Below are 21,280 nucleotides of genomic sequence, written 5' to 3'. Positions count from 1 at the left end.
AGAATGAACAGATTGTCCCCCCCCCCTTCCTGATCCTCATCCTCATTCACCTGAAACCAAACACACCTCCCTGCTGCTGCAGAGAGGGGGGGTGGCAGAGGAGAGGAGGGGGAGGGAGGAGGGGGAGGGGAGAGGCAGCAGCAGCAGGTAGAGATGGAGGATGGAGGGAGGGAGATCTGGCGCCTGCGCACTGCCTCTCCATCCCCTCCGCATCGCCCCCCCCTCCTCCCTTCCTCCTCTCTCTTTTTCTGCAGCATCAGTACCACACTCTCTCTCTCTCTCTCTCTCTCTCTCTCTCTCTCTCTCTCTCTCTCTCTCTCGGTCGGTTTTCCTGCCGGGCTGCTGCTGCTTTACGCGCTGCGGGGCCACACTGCGACCGCACCGAGGAGGAAGAGGAGAAAGCCGCGGACCGAAAGGGGGGCCAGTCTGAGCCAGAGCGGCGGAGAGGCACGATTAAAAACAATCTGAAAACCCAGAGGAGGAGGGTTTGATAAAACCCGTCAGAGGCAGCAGCAGAAGGCGGAGACGCGTCACACCGCGCCGTTCCTCCTCATCTCTGTCTCCGCTTTTCAGGGGAACCGAAGAAGAAGTGAAAACCCAAGAGGAGGACAATCAGAGGAAGAATCTTGTTGGGGAATCTCGGAGCGCAAAACGAAGAACGACGCGGTGTTGGAAACCTCCCCCCCCTCCCCTCCCGGACCAGGGCCGATTCTCCGTTGTCTAGCAGCCAGCTCGGCGCGGCGACACCATGAAGGACCGTACGGCGGAACTGCGAAGTGTAAGCTGAAATCTTCCTCTTTATTTTCCATCCATGTTGGCCTCCATGTTCCTATCACCTCCTCCTCCTCCTCACCTTCTCTTCCTCCTCCTGTGGCCGCCGCAGCATCACGGCCTCGCCGCCTCTGCTCCGCTGCATCCGGAGGCGAGCGGAGCGGTGCGGTGCGGTGCGGTGCGGTGCGGAGAGGAGCGGGGCGGTAAAAGCTGCTAAAACCCACATATCTGCTGATTTTAGCGCCTCTGCGGAGGAGGTTTGGCGGCAGCTGTGTTGCGGCTGTGAGCTCCTCATGCTGTGAATACAGAGTGATGTGAAAGCGGCTGCAGAGTTGTGTGAGGATGGAGCCTGAAATGGAGGCTTTTCTCGGACATCTGATTGATTTGTCTCTCAGTATGAGTGGATGCTTGGTTTGTGGTGAGGTGAGCACCGGCTGGAGGTCACGGTTACAGCCCCGTCGCTTTTATTTTCTGTGAATCTTTTATAATGAGCGATATGTGAGCGCGTCTCACGAGTTTAGACGCAGAGGCCCAGCGCCGCTCCTCCGCCGCTCCTCCGCCGCTCCTCCGCCGCTCCTCTCATGCAGCGCTGCATGGATGATGGGGAGAGGGGTTAGGCTTAAAAAAATCTAAACGCTCCTATCCATGCTAATTTGTCCGTGCATGTCCATGCATGCGTGCCTGGATGACCTGATGGAGGGGGGGTGGAGGGGGGGAGGAGGAGGAGGAGGGGGAGGAGGGCAGACTCTGAAATGAGCCGCGGACAAAAATGCAGTGATTTTTTTTTTCGAGGCCGCATCCTGCAGCCTCCTCCCTGATGGAGAGCAGCGTGAATGTGGGAGCAGCAGTCCCGATCGGGGGGGGGGGGGGGGGGGGGTGATCGATACGCGGCGGGATGATGAATCAGGAGCAGGTGGAGCGGAGCGCAGGATGCGGCTTTATCTGCTCCATTTCCGCGTTTTTCCTGCCGCTCCTGTACGGGTGAAAGTGGAGAGAGGGGGCGGGGGCGGGGGGGGGTCCCTTCGTTGTACCAAAGCCTCACCCATTTTATGAGCGTGTGGCTCCGCACCGGGGGGGGGGACTGGAGGTTTTCAGATGCGGTGCAGCGAACAGCTGATGCTGACGGTTTGGGCGGATTGTGGTGGGATTGTGGGGGGGGGGGGCTCCACATCAGTTGCTCTAACTCTGCAGCAGCTTCACGCTCCCGCCGCCACCACCCGGGTTCAGCCGGGTTCGCGTCAGGCAGAGACGAACTGAATCTGTCTGTCTCCATTTCTTTCCCTCCTTTCATATACAGATATTTTGGGGGGAGGTCAGAACATGATCAATAATAACTGATCAATAAATCAGCGGCTGAAGTGTGTGTGTGTGTGTGTGTGTGGAGGTAATTTGCATTAAAGAAGTGACAGCCTCAGCACCGCCTGGAGTTTACCGCACTGCTGTCCATCCATCCCTCCGTCCTTATCCATCACTTCTTCCCTCCTCCTCCTTAACCTGCATCCTCTCATCCATCCATCGTCAACAGTCCTTTACATCTTCACCCCTTATTTTAGCTTTGTTCCCTCTTTTCTTCCTTCTCTGTCACTCCCTCCTCCATCCCTTCTTCTCTCATCATCCCTCCATATCTCCATCCCTCCTCTCATCCCTCCTATCCCATCTTTTCTCCTGTCATCAGTATTTCCATCCCTCTATCATCTCCATTCTTTCTTTTTGTCTCTCTCCTGTTTCTATCTGTTGTTTCACTTTTTGTTTCTCTTCGTTCTCTCATTTTAACCGTCATCCATCCATCATCCATCCCTTTACCATCTTTTCCTCTTTCTTCCCATCATCCATTCTTGAATTATCCAACCACCTCTTCATCTTCATCCTCTCTTCATCATCCCTCTACCTTTCTTCAATCATCCACTCTTCTCCCTCTATTTCTCTCTTGCATCTCTTCTTCTCCATCCATCCATGAGTCAACTGGTTGATAAACAGCTGGTGGAGCTGATTCTCCAGGTGCTGCCATTAAACCACAGAAGAAGAAGAAGTCAAAGCTCCGATTGTTATTAAAACCTTCTGTATTTACAGTCTGTGACTGATAATCAATGACATCATTGATCCTCAGTCATTTCACTGTTGGAGCTGCTTTAACTACGTCACACACACTTTGAGTTCAGTCCACTGGTTCCCAACCTAGGGGTCGGGCCCCTCCATAGCGCCACCAGGTAAATCTGAGGGGTCATCAGATGATTCACTGATCTGGATTCAGTTTTCAGACTCAGCCTCAAGTTGTTTACATCAAATTATCTTTAGAGGGAAACCAGGAGACACAAGTACACACTGACTGAGGTCACTGAGGTCACTGAGGTCACAGGCGTAGATCCAGATGTGTTTTATAACTCAGCTGTTTCCTCTGAGAGGAGGAGAAGAAGAAAGAATCTGAAAATAAGTCTTTCATCCTTTATCCATCCTTCTATCACTTCTGGTTTCCATCTTTCTTCCTCTATCCTTCTTTCACTCTCATGTTTATATTTTTTCTCCCCCTCCTCCGTCATCCTGTCATCACCTCATTCTCTATCCTATCCTCCCCCTTTACTCCTCCATTCATCCCTCCATCCATCCACCCTGCTTCCCTTTCCTCTCCATTCCTCTACCATCCTTTACATCCTCTCTTCCATATTTCCTCCATCCATCACTTCTCATTTTCATCTCCTATCCCTTCTTTTCCTCCTGCTCTCCCTCCTCCTCTCCTCCCTCTATCCCTTCATTCACCTCTTCTTCCATCCTCTCTGCTTCCTTCTGTCTCTCCTTGTTCCATCTCTTTCTTCACTTTCACTTCACTCTTATTCCTCCTGTCCTCTTCTTCCCTCCCTCCACATGCCTCCGTTCCTCCATCCTCCATCCCTCTCTTCTTTATCCACCCATCCACCCATGTCTCCCTCCATCTGCCATCCTTTTCTCATCCACCCTCATTCCTTCATACATCCATCTTTTATTCTGTCCTCTTCTCCTCTGCCTCATCCCTCCATCCTCTCACTCTGCTGCAAACATTTATTCTGTCCATCCTGTGTGAAGCAGTCGCCACAGAGGGGAATTGAAATCTTATTGTTTCACAGTTTGTTTTTTTGCATTAATGAATCCGTCCTCTGCTGTCGGCCATGTTGGATGATCACTGGAGTGAAATCCGGCTCTGGCTCACGTAATCCTGCCGGTAACAGATGCTGCTGTATCATGCAGCAGCAGCAGCAGCAGCAGCTCGGTAGTAATAATTATATTTTTATGTAATCATCCACATCACAGTGACGCTGCCTCCTCCTCCTCTTCCTCCTCTGCTGAGCTGCTCGCGCTCTGAGTGTGTGAATGTGACTGAAGGAGGCAGAAATCCTAATAACCAACCTCACCATCACACTACAGGCTGTGAGGCTGCAGAGTAGTGAAACGTCCCTTTAACATCAAATACCTTGAAGTATCATCAGGTCAGTGTAAACACAGCAGGTCTGACTCCACGGCTCTGAGTTACTGTGCAGCAGCTGTTTCATATAAAACACCTTTATAGAAAATAATGTGTGAGGCATCAATTAGAGTAAAAATAAAGTTGGTTTTGTGGCTGTCATGCAGAGCTGGTTCTGGGGCATCACAACGGCACCTGCAGGCATCAGAAAACGCTGCATCATTGTTCCTCGCTGCAGCACAAAGCCTTGTCACGTTCGGCCGCCTTCACTCTCTGCAGGTCGTCAGTGTGGTCTCAGTCTGCAGTCACACGTCTGCTTTTTATCAACAGTTTGCTGAACTCGTGCTGTTGAAGCAACATGTGTGTTTTACTGTGGCGCTGCTCATTTAGACAGGAGGTCAGGAGGTCCAAAATCCACCACTGAAAAATGAATGAGTGAAACCAAAAAGCCAGTCTCTGTTTGGAGGTTCCTGTAACTCAGGGGAGGTTCTGTCTAATCACCGGGTCTCAGACCGACACCCTGTCAGTCCGTCTGTGTCCAGACCCACATGTTCTGTAAAACTCCTCACTCACATTTTTAATGTGAATCAGCTGCTCTCTGACTGTTCTCAGAGAGTTTGGGCTGTGGACACAGAATGAAGGACTGGATGTGTTTCAGGACCTGAGACCACAAACTGTGAGCTGTTCATGTGAGGGTATGAATTCTCCACAGCAACTCACTCAAGTGCAAATCATCCAAAAATAAAGTCTTCCATCAACTGTACGAGTAGGACTCTGGGCTCTTGTCCTGCAGCTGCTGCACATCTGCATCTTCTCATCACTGGATTAAACAGGAAACAGGTTTATTCTGACACCTGACACCAGGCTGTGGCTGTGACTGGAGACACCGATGTCTCCTCATTATTACTGAAGGGAATTGTAGGGGACAGTTGTATGGTTGCATGTTCCAGATTTTGTTGGATTCAGCTCCAGCAGCAGAATGAAGCTCCTGACAGAGCAGAAACGTTTTTTACAGACGGAGCTCGAATCATAACAAGTTTTGTTGGTGCCCTGACAGGACCACAAACCAAAACCCTGAAGTCCAGGTCCACCAGGACTAAGTCTGGTTCTTAATGCTTGCACTTTGTGTGTCTTTGTCATGGTCGTGTGCAGCAGCCACATGTTATTTGGCTTTTATTTCACATGCATGTGATTTAATCATTAACAGACCTGGAGACAGAGAGGCCTCCCTGTCTCCAGGTCTCAGCCTCCGCCTGGCTCCACTGTACATGTTAGTACTGGTGATTCTGTTTGACACCTGTATGTGTGTGTGTGTGTGTGTGTGTGTGTGTGTGTGTGTGTGTGTGTTTTTCATCCATATGACAGCACATCACCCCCACCTCCCCCTGTTATAAGCAGTGAGATTGGAACAGGATATGGTGCACAGTAGCACACACACACACACACACACACACACACACACACAGTCCATGGCTGTCATATGAAATTGCCTCATTTCTTCTCCAGCCAATCAGATCAGACCTCACCTTCCTGTGTTCATGGCTCTGCAGATGATTCAGTTCTACTGGGTTTTATTCTGTCTATTTACGAGCTGTTCTGGAGCTTTTGATCACATCACATGATCTTCCTCAGCAGATGGAGTTTGCTCAGTCATGAAACTGTAGCTGTTCAGACCTTCTGAGCATTTTACTGATCCTGTTCGTTTAAATTCACCTGTAGATCAAACAGATCATGAGGTTTTATTTAGTTTACTGAAACACATGTACGTTCATGTATTCATCACCAAATCTAACTCGTAGCTCGTTTCCTCTTCAGGCTGAAACATCTGGTTTTCAAAACTGCACATCTGTGGCTGTATTAACCTGTGGGCCCCTCCCTCTAACTGTCCCCATGTCTGTGCAGCAGGTTCTGTTTTCTACCTGAGACCTGACCTCAGATTTTCTCTGCTCGTTTGACTGAAAACAAATAAATGTAGGAATATGTTTGACACCTGTGCTTCTGGGGGCCTTTGGAGGTTCTGGGGGTCTTTGGAGGTCTGGGGGCCTTTGGAGGTTCTGGGGGTCTTTGGAGGTCTGGGGTCCTTTGGAGGTTTGGGGGCCTTTGGAGGTCTGGGGGCCTTTGGAGGTTTGGGTTTTTTTGGAGGTCTGGGGGCCTTTGGAGGTCTGGGGGCCTTTGGAGGTTTGGGTTTTTTTGGAGGTCTGGGGGCCTTTGGAGGTTTGGGGGCCTTTGGAGGTCTGGGGTCCTTTGGAGCTTCTGGGGGCCTTTGGAGGTCTGGGGGCCTTTGGAGGTTTGGGTTTTTTTGGAGGTCTGGGGCCTTGGTGCAGTTGCCCACTTTGCTCAGCTGGTTTTCCAGCCTGAGTAAAAACCAGGTCTTTCTATAAAACTCTCTTCAGGTGATTTGAAATATTAGAATCAGCTGAAATATAGATTTTTTTCATTTTAGAAAACACTGCATTGGCTTAACTATAAGATGATGATGTTTTATGTCATGATCTCCACAAACTGAAGAAAGTTCAGTGATGATCTCAGGAGACCAGAGTCGCCCTGTTCTCTGGTAAAATGATGGATTAAAGGAATATTCTGGGTTTTTGGGTGTAAATGGGACGAAAATCTTCCATCCACTAAAGTCCCTGTTTGTGCCACTGACAGGTTCAGATGGTTGTTATAAGTACCTGACAATGATTCTTGTTATTGAGTAAGATCCTTTTTGTTTAACCAGCCATCAGCCATCTCCACCAGACTCCATTGACAAAAACAGTAATTTTACCTCACAGAACAATAACACAAACAAACAAATGGATCGAAGCAGCAGGTGACCAGCTGCTGCTTCTGCTTAAACACGGGTCTGCTTGCAGCAGCTGTTTGGGAAAGGTCAGGCTCACTAAAATCTATGAGACAGCATTATTATCTGTGACAGCATTAAATGGAAATCGGACCAATTAGGTATTGAGATATTCTTCTGGAACAAAGTGTACGACCTGAGAGAATAGAAGAGAATAGAATGTGTTCAGTGTCCAAAAGTGTGGTTTGCTTTGTCCTCCTGGAGGCAGCAGGTGGGTGGGTGTGTCTACTTTACTGTTTGTTTGACTTTATTTATCCAGAACACACACACACACACACACACACACACCTGCTGCAGACAGACGGCCGGCTGCTGTCGTCTCATCTCATTTCCCTCAGTAGTGACTTGCTCAAAGGCACCTTGACGCCAACAGTCTGACACTTTCTGTGGTCTGACATTTTCAAATTAAAACTCAACTGAGCAACCGTAGTCTTCCACTTCCTGTGGTCTCTTTCAAATTAAAATTCAACTGAGCGGCTGTAGTCTGCCACTTCCTGTGGTCTGACACTATCAAATTAAAGTTCCTCTGTTTTCCTGACATCACTGGTATTTGATGATTTTGTGTATGTGTAGAAATGGTGGTGACCATCAAGACAAACATCTGTTTCACTTCAGATGAGTTAATAAATCCTGGAGGATGATGATTGGATATAAGTGAGTGGGGATGGTTAACTGCCATGTTAGCCTTTTTAGCCAGTTAGCCAGTTAGCTCCCTGTACTGAATCTGAGTGACATGTGATGTTAATCAGACATGTTGCTGATATTTGAAGTTTTGATCGGTCGTCACACACAGCCGGTGTGATGATGGCACCCGAGTGCTCCATCTCATTGATTAGTTGATCAACAGCAACTTAACTGCCAAATATTTATTCAGTAATAAATGAATAGTTTTGAGTCCTTTCTTAATAAAGATGGTAAAACTCTGGCTCCAGCTCCATGTGAATATTTTATGATGATATGAGGAAAATGAACAGCTGATGTGCTGTGTGTTTCTCAGTTATCGTGTGGAGAGACATGACATTAATGTTGGTAATAATAACTGAAACCTGACCCCACACACACCACAGGTAAACATCAGATTTAACAAACCTCTGACACCAAATACAAGAAGTTTATGTCCTTGTGTATAAGAAACTGTTTTTGAACGCTGCGTCTAAAAAACTCAACAAACTACACACTGAACCTGAGCAGGATTTGTGTTCACACTGGTAGAAGTAAAACAGACCGGAAACCTGCTCACAGCTGGGAACAAAAGATACTGATGACGTCCCAGTTTGATGATTTCTTCCTCTCTAGCTCTATAAAACACTGTGAATATCACCATGCAGACAGACTGTGTAACTGTGCCTGTCATTACCAGCTGACAGACTGACTCTGCCTACTCATCAGCTCTGCTCCAGGTGACCAGTGAACTCACCTGCTGAGGTGGAAACACCTGCAGACTGTTGGCTCCACACATCACACGACTGGTCACATGTTCTAAATGACAGTAACATGAGATTCAGTTTATGAATCCGTGACAGAAAGAAAACACTGCAGACTTGATGCTAATGATAGCTAGCTCGTGTGTGTGTGTGTGTGTGTGTGTGTGTGTGTGTGTGTGTGTGTGTGTGTGTGTGTGTGTGTGTGCGCACACGCTGCTGGCCATCCTTCAGCCAAGTCAAGGGCAAACCCACAATTACTGCCGGCACATAGGAGGTCACATTCACATCCTGACGTTATTCTCTGCTCATATGTTCTCTACTGTTCTCCATGTCCTATACTGCTCTCTGTTGCAGTTCTAATCTCTGTGTGTCTGTAGCAGCTGCAGCTCACGTGTTTTCAGTCAGAGGTGAGATGCAGTTGATTTAGATTTGATTATGGTTGAATTAGATGTTCCACTTCCTCCTGTTAGTCCTCACACACACACACACACACACACACACACACACACACACACACACACCCACTCGTTTATGGTTCTATACTTGTGAGGGCTCTTGTCTTAATAAAGGCCTGCGTCTGAACAGACGGAAGGAGTAAAATAAAAAAAACAAAAAGATTAAACTGATATAAATAAATTGTCCCAAATTACATTTCCAAAATGTCTGCAGAACACGACCTCACTTTCTGAAACTGTCCTTGCTGTCTGAAAATATCTTCTCACTCACGTGTCATTTTTTCAAAAATTTCCCTCACTTTCCAAACAATGAGCCATTTACCAATAATTTTCTTCCAAATAGTAAAGTTCCCTCCCTTTGTCTCAATAACTGTCCCCGTTCAAAACAATCTAACATTTCAAAAATACTTTTACTTTTCCAACATGTTTCATTGTAAAAATTCTCTTTCCATTCCAATAATATCTTCTCTCTCCACAAGGTCTTTATATTTCAGAAATGTGCTCGATGTCCCAGTTTTTTCATAAATTTGATCAATTACCAAAAATATCCTCCATTTCCCAAAATTTCTATAACTGTGAACTAACTAATGTGAAGACATGGGAGGACAAAAAAGTTGAATGTCCTCTCATGTCTTCATAATCCAGACACGTCCTCACTCTCCAGGATGAAGAACAGGTCCTCAGAATGATGGAAGTACAAAAGTACACACACACACTCCTCCTACGTAATATTGAACATGCAGTATCTGCTGACTGAAGACAATCTGTGTGTGTGTGTGTGTGTGTGGGAAGATTGGTCAGTAGGAGGCTCGTCATGTGATTTATGGCAGCATCTCCATTTAATGGCCCTGAAATTGTCCCTGGCCTCTTTTGTGTGTGTGTTTTCTGTGTGTGTGTTGGTGTGTGTGTGTGCTCATCTATTATAGATGTAGGTGCCCCTCCCCCCTCCACAGCTCAGTGAGCAGCCTCGTAATAGCAGCAAACCTCCTCCTCTGAACCTCTGAGGCTGATTTATTTTATTCACTCAACATCTAAACATTAATTCATCACTTCAACCAATCAGTCGGCAGCTTGTTCTAATCAATTGGCGGTTTGGAAAGGTGTTAGCCAGACCAGTTTCGCTGTCGTCTTTGTTTCCACATGGCTTCAGGCTGATGGGAAACGTAGGCGAGGCAGTGATGCTGATGCTGATGTCACAGGCCTGATAGGAAAAGCTTGCGCTGTTGTCCTCTGAGTCAGAACATCAGGATAAGAACCATGTCAGTTCATCTCCTCTGAATGAAAGGTTATCTCAGCTCAGGATTAAACAGCATTACGTTAGTTTTTATTGACCTTGGGGGGCGGACTCTGATGCTCTGCTGCTCGCTGCCAAGTCAGAAAGATTGAAGCTATAAGAAAATACAGGCTGGGATGTCGACCTGAACTATTGTTCCAAGTCCACATGGGCTCACTGGACTCTCCCAGACAAAACACATTCAGATATGTTTGTGTTCAAACCACTTTAATTATTTAAGTTTCTTTTTTTGATTATTTGATTATTTTTCTTGTAGCTTGGTGAACAGGTCTAAATACCACAATACCCATGAGATTCAGCTGCCGTTGCCATGGAGAAGAATCCAATCAAAGGTGTGAGTCAGAGCAGTGATGGAAATCTAGAATATGGCAAACTGATCCAGAACCAGCTCTACTGAAAGCTGCTAGCTCATGATATTAAATTTGGCTAATGTAGCTAGCTGCTAAAGGAGAGGAGGCAGATTCTGTAATTTGCCCTGTAAGTGCCCCACTCTGCCTCTGCCTGTGACAGACTGGTGACCTGTCCATGGTGAATCCTGCCCTTGTCCAATGTCAGCTGGGATTGGCTCCAGCCCCCCCACAACCCTAAAAGGACATATGTTGTGGATAATGAAAGAAAGAATGAATTGTTCTCCACTGACACCTGTCGACAGGTTGATGCTCTATAAAATACAGTTTCTAACACAGTTGTTCATCTTTTGAACTAATGATTCATGTCAACACTGTCTGTGAGAACATGAATGGGACCTTTACTGTAGGAATCAGGTCATTTATCATACTTTTTAAATCTGGATCGCACCTGTGATTGGTCAGGTTATTTCTGGGATTTATCTTACTGCAGTTGGTGTAAATATCAATATATGACCTAAATCAGGACTCGTTGGCTCCTGTGCAGAGTCACTGAGAGAGAAGGGGAATGTTTGGTGTCTTGCTTAAGATCACTTCGGCAGCAGAGACAGCTGCTCTGCTGTGGTTCAGTATTAGATCCAGAGGAGGAAATGCAGTAGAAATGGTCCTGGGCCACAGTCATTACAGGAAGTTATTGAATTGAATTAAGGCATTAAAAGGTTGGTAGATGGCTGAACTAAGTAGCACTAACTCTGCCTCACCTCCCTCGGCCTGAGCATGTCCTTCCTTTAAATAGATTCCTGTAGCGAATCCCCGACAGGAAGCCGAACGGTGTGCTACCATGACCTCATACTGACAGTTCAAAGAAAAACATGACTCTGAAGGAAATAAAGCAACAAGACTCGAGGTTGTTTACTTCAGTTCTGGTGACTGGAGGAGGAAGTATTCAGTTACCCTCTTTATTTAAGCAGAAGTTCTGCCTACAAAATAAAAGCACCGTCAGAAGAAGGTCTCTGCAGACCTGGACACCTCGACTGAACCAGGACTTTGTTCTGTTCTGAATGATGCGGGACCTGAACTGGTCGAGACGTAAACGTGATGTGAGACTTGATCTGCTTCAAGTGACTCAAAACTTCAGCTTGTTGTTCAGAAGGTCATGACTGGACCTGGACTTCGTCTTGACCTGGACGTGTTTCCAGTGACTCGGGACGGAGACTTGTTTTAATGGTTCAGATCTTTATTTGGACCTCGTCTGAATGACTTCGAGTCTTGACTTGACTTGACTCGTTTTGAACGACTTGTTTTTGAAAACTTGACTGATTTCAGCTCTGAGTGGATTCGTCTCCATAGCAACAGCTATGGGTAATGTAGGTTATAGAGCCACAGACAGAAAACAAGTCAGAGGAAACTGATTATTATTATTAAAATGTTCAAATACAATAGAGCAGCAGCTCAGTCCATGGCTCTTCCCTATTGGCTGAGAATCAGGGCAGGTCACCGCATGAATTCCCAGGAGTTCACACTGAGGTCACACTGAGGTCATACTGCACCAATGAAAAGAGGCAACAATTTAAGTGTCATTTCTTTCTGTTCACATTGTCATTAATGGAAATCAGATCTGTGTCAAGTATGAGAGAAAAATCAGATTTGGGTCACTATCACCTGCACACAAACTCTCACACACACACACACACACACACATACTTGTACTTCTATCTTTGTGAGGACACTCATTGACATAATGCATTCCCTAGCCCCTTACCCTAACCTTAACCATCACAACTGAGTGCCTAACCCTGACCCTGACCCTAACCTTAACCTAAACCTAATTCTAACCATAACTCTAAAACCAAGTCTTAACCCTCAACATGTGATTTGAAGGTGTCTCAAAAAGTGAGGACCGGCCAAAATGTCCTCACTTTCCCAAAATGTCCTCACTCTGTTAGTAAAATACTTTTTTTGGTACTTGCTATGTAGCAAGTACAAGTACACACACACACACACACACACACACACAGTAACACGTTACCTGTCTCTGGGGGACAGAAAGTGGAATCAGGACGGCTGAATGTTTCAGGAACACAGGAAATTGATCCTGAAGGATGTTTTCTTCCAATAACAGTCACATTCTGCTTTGTTCAGTCATAACGATACAAAGTGAGGCTGTGAATTCATATTTTACGCTGCAGATGTTTAACTGCTGCAGTGATGTGTTCAGTGTCATTTAGTTTTATGAAGCATGTATCCAGGTCCAGGTCCTGCTGAATATCAGAGCTGTTAACACCGTTTACACTTCAGGTTGAATTTATTTCTCCTTCCCTCTAAAATCCTCAAAGTCCTGTTTTCTTCCACTGTGTCTGCATTTAAGCGCCAGAAACCAGTCACAAGATTACACTGTAAAAATCACTGTTTTATAAAGTGTTACCAGCTTTATCAGCAATTTTCAGAACCATCTCAACATGAGTAGAAATCCAAGAAATGCCAAGTCCAACATGTTTGTTTTTTCTATCCTTTAATGTCTTTTTTATTGTTATAATTTAATTTCATAATTATTAGTACATTTACACAGTATTTATATATTTACAATGTTTTTGTCTTAAATCTTTGTTACTCGTTTTATTAATTTTTATATTTATTCATTTTCATTTTATTTATCTATTTACTTTTTTATTTTTATAAAGTTAAAGGTCCTTATTTTAACTTCTCCTGTGTTTTATCTGAAGTGTTGATCTCCATCAGAACATATATTTGTGGTTTTAGGAACCAAAAACCATCTCAGTGTAGTTTTACATCTCCTCTCCTCCTTCATACATAAATAGATAATTAAATACATAAATAAATGCAAAATAAAAGAAATAGTAATCAGAAATACTATTTCTGTATTTATTTATTTTTATTATGTATTTATGTGTCCATATGTTAATTAGGTGGGCGGTCCCACCTGAGGCTAAAGTCAGATTTATAGTTATAGTCTGACAGAGCAGTGGCTATTTTTAAAACCTGTTAAAATAAAAAATGTTCAGATGGATCTTTTTACATGATGTCAGACGGAGGCTGGAGAAATGAAGGAGTGAAGAGTATGAATGAGTTAATGGAGTGGAAATCAGGTGACCCAGTTAGTGAGGCTCAGATGGATGAATGTAACACAGCCATGTTAACGCTGAGACAGAGACAGCAGCCTCATCATCCCGGTGTGGCAGCAGAGGAGACACCGTCCTCCCTGAGTTTAGTCCAGTCTGGTTGAAGTTGTTCTTTTGTTGGTGACTGTTGTGTGAAGTTATTCACTGGTGTGTTTGTGTGTTGGTGCAGCCTGGCTGAGAAACACTGATGTTCCCCAGAGGATTAGTCCGACTGATTTTCCCTCCAGCACCACCCTGAGGTTCAGATGTGTTTTTACTGAAACATCTCAACAGCTGTTGGATGATGTTGATGAAATCTGGTTCAGACGTTCGTGTTCCCCTGAGGATGAACTGTTTTAACACTGTTGATCCTCTGTGGAAGATGGTGGACAATCAGATACTTTAACCCTCCTCCAAAAGTTTTGGAAAATAAAGCAACATGTCATTAAAGCAGCACTGAATTAATGTTCAGTTTATGAGAATCTGTCTGTTTACAATGAAATGTTATTTTCTCTGATCGAATTTCAAACAAATATTTTCACTTGAAATCATAAAAAAAGATATTTGTGATCTCAGAACATTTATCAGACTAAATACTGCAATCTGAACAGATTCATGGCTTCAAATCAATCACTTCCAACAATCAATACTCAGTGGAGTAGCCCTGATTGTGTCGCACTTTCCTGATTCTTATTGGTGTGATACGTCAATACCTGATCAATACTTTATTGAAGCTGAGTCAGATGTGCTGCTGGAGGGATCTAACAGATGTTTTAGGAACAACCCAAACGCAGAGGGTGATTTCTTCTCCTGGTGGTTTTTAGGTTTGTGATTGTTGTGGTTTTATTGTGTTGATTTTCTCTTTTTAGAAACGTTTAACTTACGTGAAAACACAAATGTAAAGGATGAAAGCCATTTTAAAGAGAAATGAAAAGGATAAAAACATGAGGAAATGTTGGATAATTAAAAGTTAAGTGGCAGAGGACCCAGGATGGAGCCTTGAGGAACTCCTCCTGTCGTGTGCTGGTCTGAGCTCTGAGCTCCACCTTCAGACACAGCTGTTCGTTCAGTTAGTTCATTAAAAGGTGATTTTTTGGGGGGCGCCTTGGTGGCTCACCTGATAGAGCGCATACCATTAAGGCAGCGGCCCTGGGTTCGAATCCGACCCGCGGCCCCTTGCTACATGTCATCCCCTCTCTCCCACTGACCTATCCAATAAAGGCACTAAAAGGCCAAAAAAAAATAACTTAAAAAAAATACATGGTCGTAAGAATCTCCACTGCCATAAAACAATGAGTCCTGGTCTGGATTAACCTGCTAATGGGCCCGAGGGTAAAGAGTGAGCTGTTGGCCCCCATTTCGGCCCCTGTGTCGTTTAGTTATTCAACAATATTTGACAAAATTAAACAGTTTACACATTTCACACGGCCACAGAATCTAAACAAAACCTGCTCAAACTAATCAACAATAGAACTTATTGGTTATTGTTTTCACTCGGCAGTGAAAACAATGACCCCCCCTCTCAGTGCAGCCGTGAGATGAAGGTCCCGGCTGCACAGAGGCACTCTGGGTAATCTCACTGTTTTCCCAGGATGCAATGAGTCATGGAATCAATAGATAATCTTCTTCTTTTAGTCGAGTGGCGGCTGGGAGGCGGCCTGAGAGAGAGAGTTTGTGTGTGTCTGTGTGTGTGTGTGTGTGCGTGTGTGTCCTCGTAGCAGCATACTGTAGCTGTCGGATGAAAACCTTGTAACGTCCACAGGCTTCTCTCTGCTACTACATGACAACCATTTTAAACCAATCAAGTTAAAGTCACACATTTACCTGCACTGCAGTTACCTGGTCACTGACTCATCAAACATCAGACAGGAACATAACATGATGCACACATTAACACATTATACAGAATAAGGTGATAATATGTCAGTGATGAGTTTTCAGCATTAGTCAGCAGATTAAGTGTCCTGAGTCTGGACCAATCAGATGCCTCCGGGGGCTGATGGGGCTGATGGGACGGCGCTGGGATGTGAGGAGATGTGGTGGACAGTCCAGGATGATATTATCAGAGCTGGAGATCGGACTCAGAGCTGCCACCCAGTCGCTTGAATGAAAATTGCTCGTTGAGCGTATGAACTACAAAGGTTTTCGAGCTTTCCTGGTTCGCTCCACTGCACATGTGCAAAGGCATCAAGGCTCTGGGAAAGTTTTATAAACATAAAACCTCCACAGATTAAAAATTGATAAAACAAAGAGACTAAGTGAGCCTGTTTGTAGGTGGAGGTTTTTACAGATGTCTCTTTTATAATGGAGGTGTATGAGGATCAGTCAGAGCAGAGACACCATCACTGCAAAAGACGAATACTGAGCATCACAGACCTGAAATGAGTCTGTTGATGATCCAGATCTGATCCATAACAGCAGGATGAAACGCTTTGATCACATCATGTGAGCCAGGAGCCAACAGGAAGTCAAATCCTCTACTGTCCTGCCTCCTTTTCTTTTCCCTCCATCTGTCTGCTTCCCCTTCATCTCCTCTAAATGTCCGCCTTGTCCTCCCTCCTCTCGTCTTTTCAATCCACCTTCTCTCTCCTCCTCCCCCTCACCTCCATCAACCCCTCCCTCCTCATCTGTCCATTACCAGACCCCATAAAAGCCCTTGTCCTTCCTCTATTCCTTCCCTCATTCCTCCCCTTCTTCCTTTCTTTCTTTTCTCCTCTGTCTCTTTATTTCCTCTGTTTGTCCCTCTGGCGTCTCCTCAGCAGACAACAACAGTCGACAGCAGTCTGACCGTTTATTTATAGACCCAGAGAAATAAAGAAAGAAGACAGACTGTGTGTGTGTGTGTGTGTGTGTCAGGATGGTTTGATGTCACTCTGACTCCTCTGTCTGTCTCCTCTATTTCTACTCTCCCTGTGTAGCTTGGTCTTGAGCTGGTACTAAGCACTACATTACCCATGGGCCTCAGCTGCAAACTCAGCATCACCACACTTCCTGATTTCATCCTAAACTGATCCTGAATCATTTAAACTGTCAGGGTGTAATCAGCATGTATGAACATGAAGCCCAGTGATTGGCTGTTTGTTAGTGAAATGCACCCTGGGAATCGTAGTTGTTTCCACCATCCTCAACTAGATATTTTCTGACACAGTTGTTGATCATTTGTTCTGATGATTGAAGATGAACATGAGCCACTGTTACTGTCACTGCCATGCATGATGACATCATTTGGAGGTGGAGTCTTCACAGTATTTATCAGGGGGTGGAGCCACGGCATCAAGGTCCCGCCCATACACCCACTCAACCCAATCACAGCTGTCAATCATGACTATTTAAAACCAAACCTATCATCAATATCAATATGTCTCATCTGCTAACATGGGGGTGGGGTTTATGAACAATACTGCAGCCAGCCGCCAGGGGGCGATGGAGATGTACAGGCTCCACTCTGTGATGTCATCCATCTTTTTATACAGTCACTGGTTTAAATGGCTGAAATTAGACTTGAATGTCACATGTAGAAAATCTTCTCACAGATGTTTCAGATATTTCTCTTGTGAAATATGTAAATATTTCATAATCATCCCCAAACAAAAACATGGACGTTAATGACTTCTGGTGCGTTCACGTGCTCATAAGAGGCTCTGACATCTGAGTGTTGGTTAAATGGTGTCATGTTCACATGTAAGAGCTTCATTATGGAGAGAAAGTGAGAATCTGACTGATGAAGGTTTGAGCTGCAGCGACCGGTCACAGAGAGCACAGATGGACTCTGGGTAGAGCCAGAGGTCCCAGTGGATTGTGGGTAACACAGCTCGCTGCTGGCATGGTTTATCATAGACACACACACTGTGTGTATCCATGCATGCAAACACACACACACACACATTCTCTGCTGGCATCAGAACATACTCTGACACCTGAGGTCAACGTCCTGATTTAAGTCTGCATGACATGGGGGGGGTAAAAAAAAGACAGGAAAGGAAAAGAATAGGAAGGACACGAAGGAAGGAAAGAATAAAAAAGGACGGAATAAAAAATAGAAGAAAAGAAACAGAAAGATGGGACATGTAGGGAAGAAAAACATAAACAGGATGTGAAGGAAAAAATAGAGAATAAAAAGGAAAGGAGAGGAAATAAAACAAGGAAAGAAAAAGGTAAGAAATGAGGGAGAGAGGAATGGGAAGGAAAGGACACTAGGGAAAGAAGAGAACAAAAATGAAAGAATAGGGCAAAGAGATATTTTGAAAGACAGGAAAGAAAAGAGAGAAGGAAGAGATGGATGGATGGCTTGCCCATGTGATGAGATTCAGATGGAGGTGGCAACAGATTTAACCTGCAGACCCACAGCCTGAATTACACTGTAAAAAACACACTTTTAAATTTTAAAACAACCATTTTCATGTATTTTTTCCTGGTTTGTCCTGAACCTGATCCTCATCCTCTGGTTCAGTGATTTCAGCTTGTGACTCTTTAAAATGAAGGAATTCATATATATTTTATCTTTATGAAAATAAAGATATGAATAAATAAATAATGGACACACAAAACAAACAAAAACATAATTAATTTTCTCTTTAACCATTTTTGACCTTCAGACGTATCTTCAGACCCCTTGGGGGGCTCGTCCCTCAGGTTGAGATTCACTGAGCTGAACAGTCCTGACAGCCCAATACAGTGTGATGCTTTATTGGCAGGTGGAAAATACATTTACTCAAACACAATTTGCAAATACTTGTTTTACTTTGATTATTCATGCAGGACCTTTACTTTGAAGAGTTAGAGTTGAAATTGTGGTACTTTTACTTTGGTATCTGAATCTATTGTTGTCCATGAGATGCCATAAAGCTGAATAATGTCGTATGAAGAAGGAAAATAAAACAGGACCCAAAATTGACCCTTGAGGGACTAAAGACTTCTTATTGGCCGATGGAGATAAATAAACATCAGTAGAAACACTGAATGGTGCATTTTACAGGTCGGATTAAAACCAGTTCAGAGCAAATAAATAATGATTTTTTTGTTTCTGTGTTATGGCAAACAGCTGATTTATAAACTCGATAAAAAAAAACAGGGCAAGTGCTGGGTCGAAAAAAACAAAAAAAAATAAATAAACACAATAAAACAGACAAATGGCTGCAGACGGCTCCAATATTCACTTATTTAATTCACTGTAAAAACGACAATGATGGAGCAACCCTGCTCTTCATCATCATCATCATCATCATCCTCATCAGCTCTGATGGTGCAATAAATCAACATCCTGCAGAGACACATACAAAACCAAAGGAAACAACATCAACAATCTTTTTATAGTTTATGTACATTTCTGTAGAATAACAGATTCTGGACTGAAAAGCAGAGAAACGAAAATTCTAATGAACCCTGATTCTCACTAAATCAATTTTTTTTTGTCATTTATTTCTCAGTAAAAAGAGAAAACAAAATGAAAAACAGATGTTTTCTTCTGTCAGACTGTCCAGTGGTAAAATACCAGATGTCTACTGGGCTCATGAAGATGTTCTCTCCATATGAATTATATAAAATGTGACTCTATCATATTCATATTTTATTTTCTCAGTTTACTCCACAGATCATGATGTGCTGCATCACACACCCAAATAGTTATATAAATATATAAATATAAGAGCTTGGCTGTTGTTTTTATTTACATTCATTTCTTGTAGTTGGAGAGTTTATTTTAACAACAGTTATTTTTACAGTGCAGCAGCAGAATACTGTCCTCTCTCTCTCTCCCTCCCCCATCCTGTAAGTACTGCTCTCTCTATCATCACCCATCCCCCCTCTCTCCTCTCTCCTCTCTCCTACATCTTTTCCTTCTCCCCTCCCCCACCTCAGCCACCATCTCTCTCTCTCTCTCCTCCCAGCTTCAGTCTCAGTCTTCCTCTCACTCATCTTCATCTCCTTCCTCCCATTTCCTTCATCCTTCACTCTTTTTATTCTTCTTCTTCTCTTCCTCCCCCCATCCTGCTGCAGGGCTCCAGTGTTCAGTCTCTTACATTAATCAGATTAATTTGATCATAGACACACACACGTGTGTTCTCACATTTACAAATTCAATATGAAGAACATTATTAGCACGACGTCATCCAGGTACAGCTCAGGCCTCTGTGTGTTCGTGTGAAAATCTGATCATTCATGTCAGACTTAATTGTTCAGATCTTCTCTTCCTGACTGTGAGGATGACTCGTCGTAGCTTCATCATCTCTCACCTCCTCTGACCTCGTGACCTCATTTGTTTCCAAAAAGACTCCAGGAATTAGACGGGGCCACAGATTCAGTGAGTGGTGTCAGTTCACATCAGATCTGCTGTGTTGCTCAGTCTGTGAAGTTAAAGCAGCCAATCACAGCCGTCCAATAGAACACATCTCTGAAGAGTGGGATATATATATATAACACAATGTTGTTGGTCTACACAGTAATGAGTGCAGCCCCGAAACATCATCATCATCATCATCATCATCATCATCACTCCAGCTCTCTCCACTGAAAACATTAAAATCCAACCAGCTGATTCACACTGGCCTTATTGATCAGATCAATAATCAACAGATGATCACATGGTGTGTGTGTGTGTGTGTGTGTGTGTGTGTGTGTGTGTTTGTGTGTGTGTTGCTGTATTCACATGTGTGGCATGTTTACTGACTGTAAACACACAGGTTGATTTATTACAGACGTGTTAACAGCAGGTACAAACAAAGACACCTCCTTCTGTCTTTCATTGACCCCCCCCCCCCTCCTCCTCCTCCTCCTCCTCTTCCTCCTCCTCCACTGTTTTTCAGTGTTTAGTAACAAAGATAAAGTAGAAATTATTTGTTATTCAACATTTTATTTTAATTTTATTTATTTATTTACAAATGTTTTCAGTGTTGTACGTTTTACTCTCCTGCTCTTCCCCAGTAGGAAACACTGTAAATACACTGAGTATGTATGTATAATATATTATTTCATCCTCCTCCTCCTCCTCCTCCTCCTCCTCCTCATCAGTGTCTCTTTCTAACTCGTCCAGATGGTTGGATGAGGAGTGTCTCATCCTCTGCTGTTATGTAACAGTGTTCAGGTATTAGTCTGGCCCGTCGTCTTTATTACACTAAAACTGAGGAAGAAGAAAGTGTCAGTTCACCCAAATGTCATAAAAACACATTTATCATTTAACTGAACTGGGTCTTTAAACCAGTTCAGAACCTGCACTGGACTCACCGGAGGGTGAACACCTGATTCTGGAGGACTGTAGTGTTTCAGATGGTGTCGCCTATACGAACGTTAGAAACACGATTTCATTACCTATCTTTAAAGTTGTTGTTTTGAGTTGAACCCACATTTTAACGTCTGTTAGTTTTTTACTTTGAGTGAAACAGGAACATGTTTTTTTTCTTGGATCAACAAATGAGCTTGTTTGATGCTGACAGGCCTGTGAAAGGTCAAAGGTCAGAGGTTGATGGGCTGAAGTCTGAAGGAAATGGAAGAAGTTTGATTAATAATTGAGGAGGGCTGAAATATTCTGCCTCAAAGAGCCATAAAAACCTGCTGCTGACGTTCGGTTACAGCTCGGCTGCAGGAAATGAACCTGACGGGAA

General features: G+C 44.1%; 1 protein-coding gene across 1 annotated transcript in view; it reads left to right on the top strand.

Annotated features, from left to right (window-relative positions):
• The first annotated feature begins 299 nt into the window (after positions 1-299).
• LOC139609845 (syntaxin-1B) overlaps positions 300-21,280 on the top strand; it is a 55,472-nt gene continuing 34,491 nt past the window's right edge. Inside the window, exon 1 of the mRNA XM_071464845.1 lies at positions 300-778. Coding sequence (XP_071320946.1) covers positions 749-778 — 30 coding nt within the window. The 5' untranslated portion in view covers positions 300-748. The remainder of the gene's footprint in view (positions 779-21,280) is intronic.

The sequence above is a fragment of the Trachinotus anak genome, unplaced genomic scaffold (genome assembly GCF_046630095.1).
Source record: "Trachinotus anak isolate AG129_WGS33_773 ecotype Australia unplaced genomic scaffold, CSIRO_AGI_Tana_v1 ptg000003l, whole genome shotgun sequence".
In the NCBI taxonomy this organism is placed as follows: Eukaryota; Metazoa; Chordata; class Actinopteri; order Carangiformes; family Carangidae; genus Trachinotus; species Trachinotus anak.
Note: the sequence above shows the minus strand (reverse complement) of the source record. Positions and strands in the feature narration are given on the sequence as shown.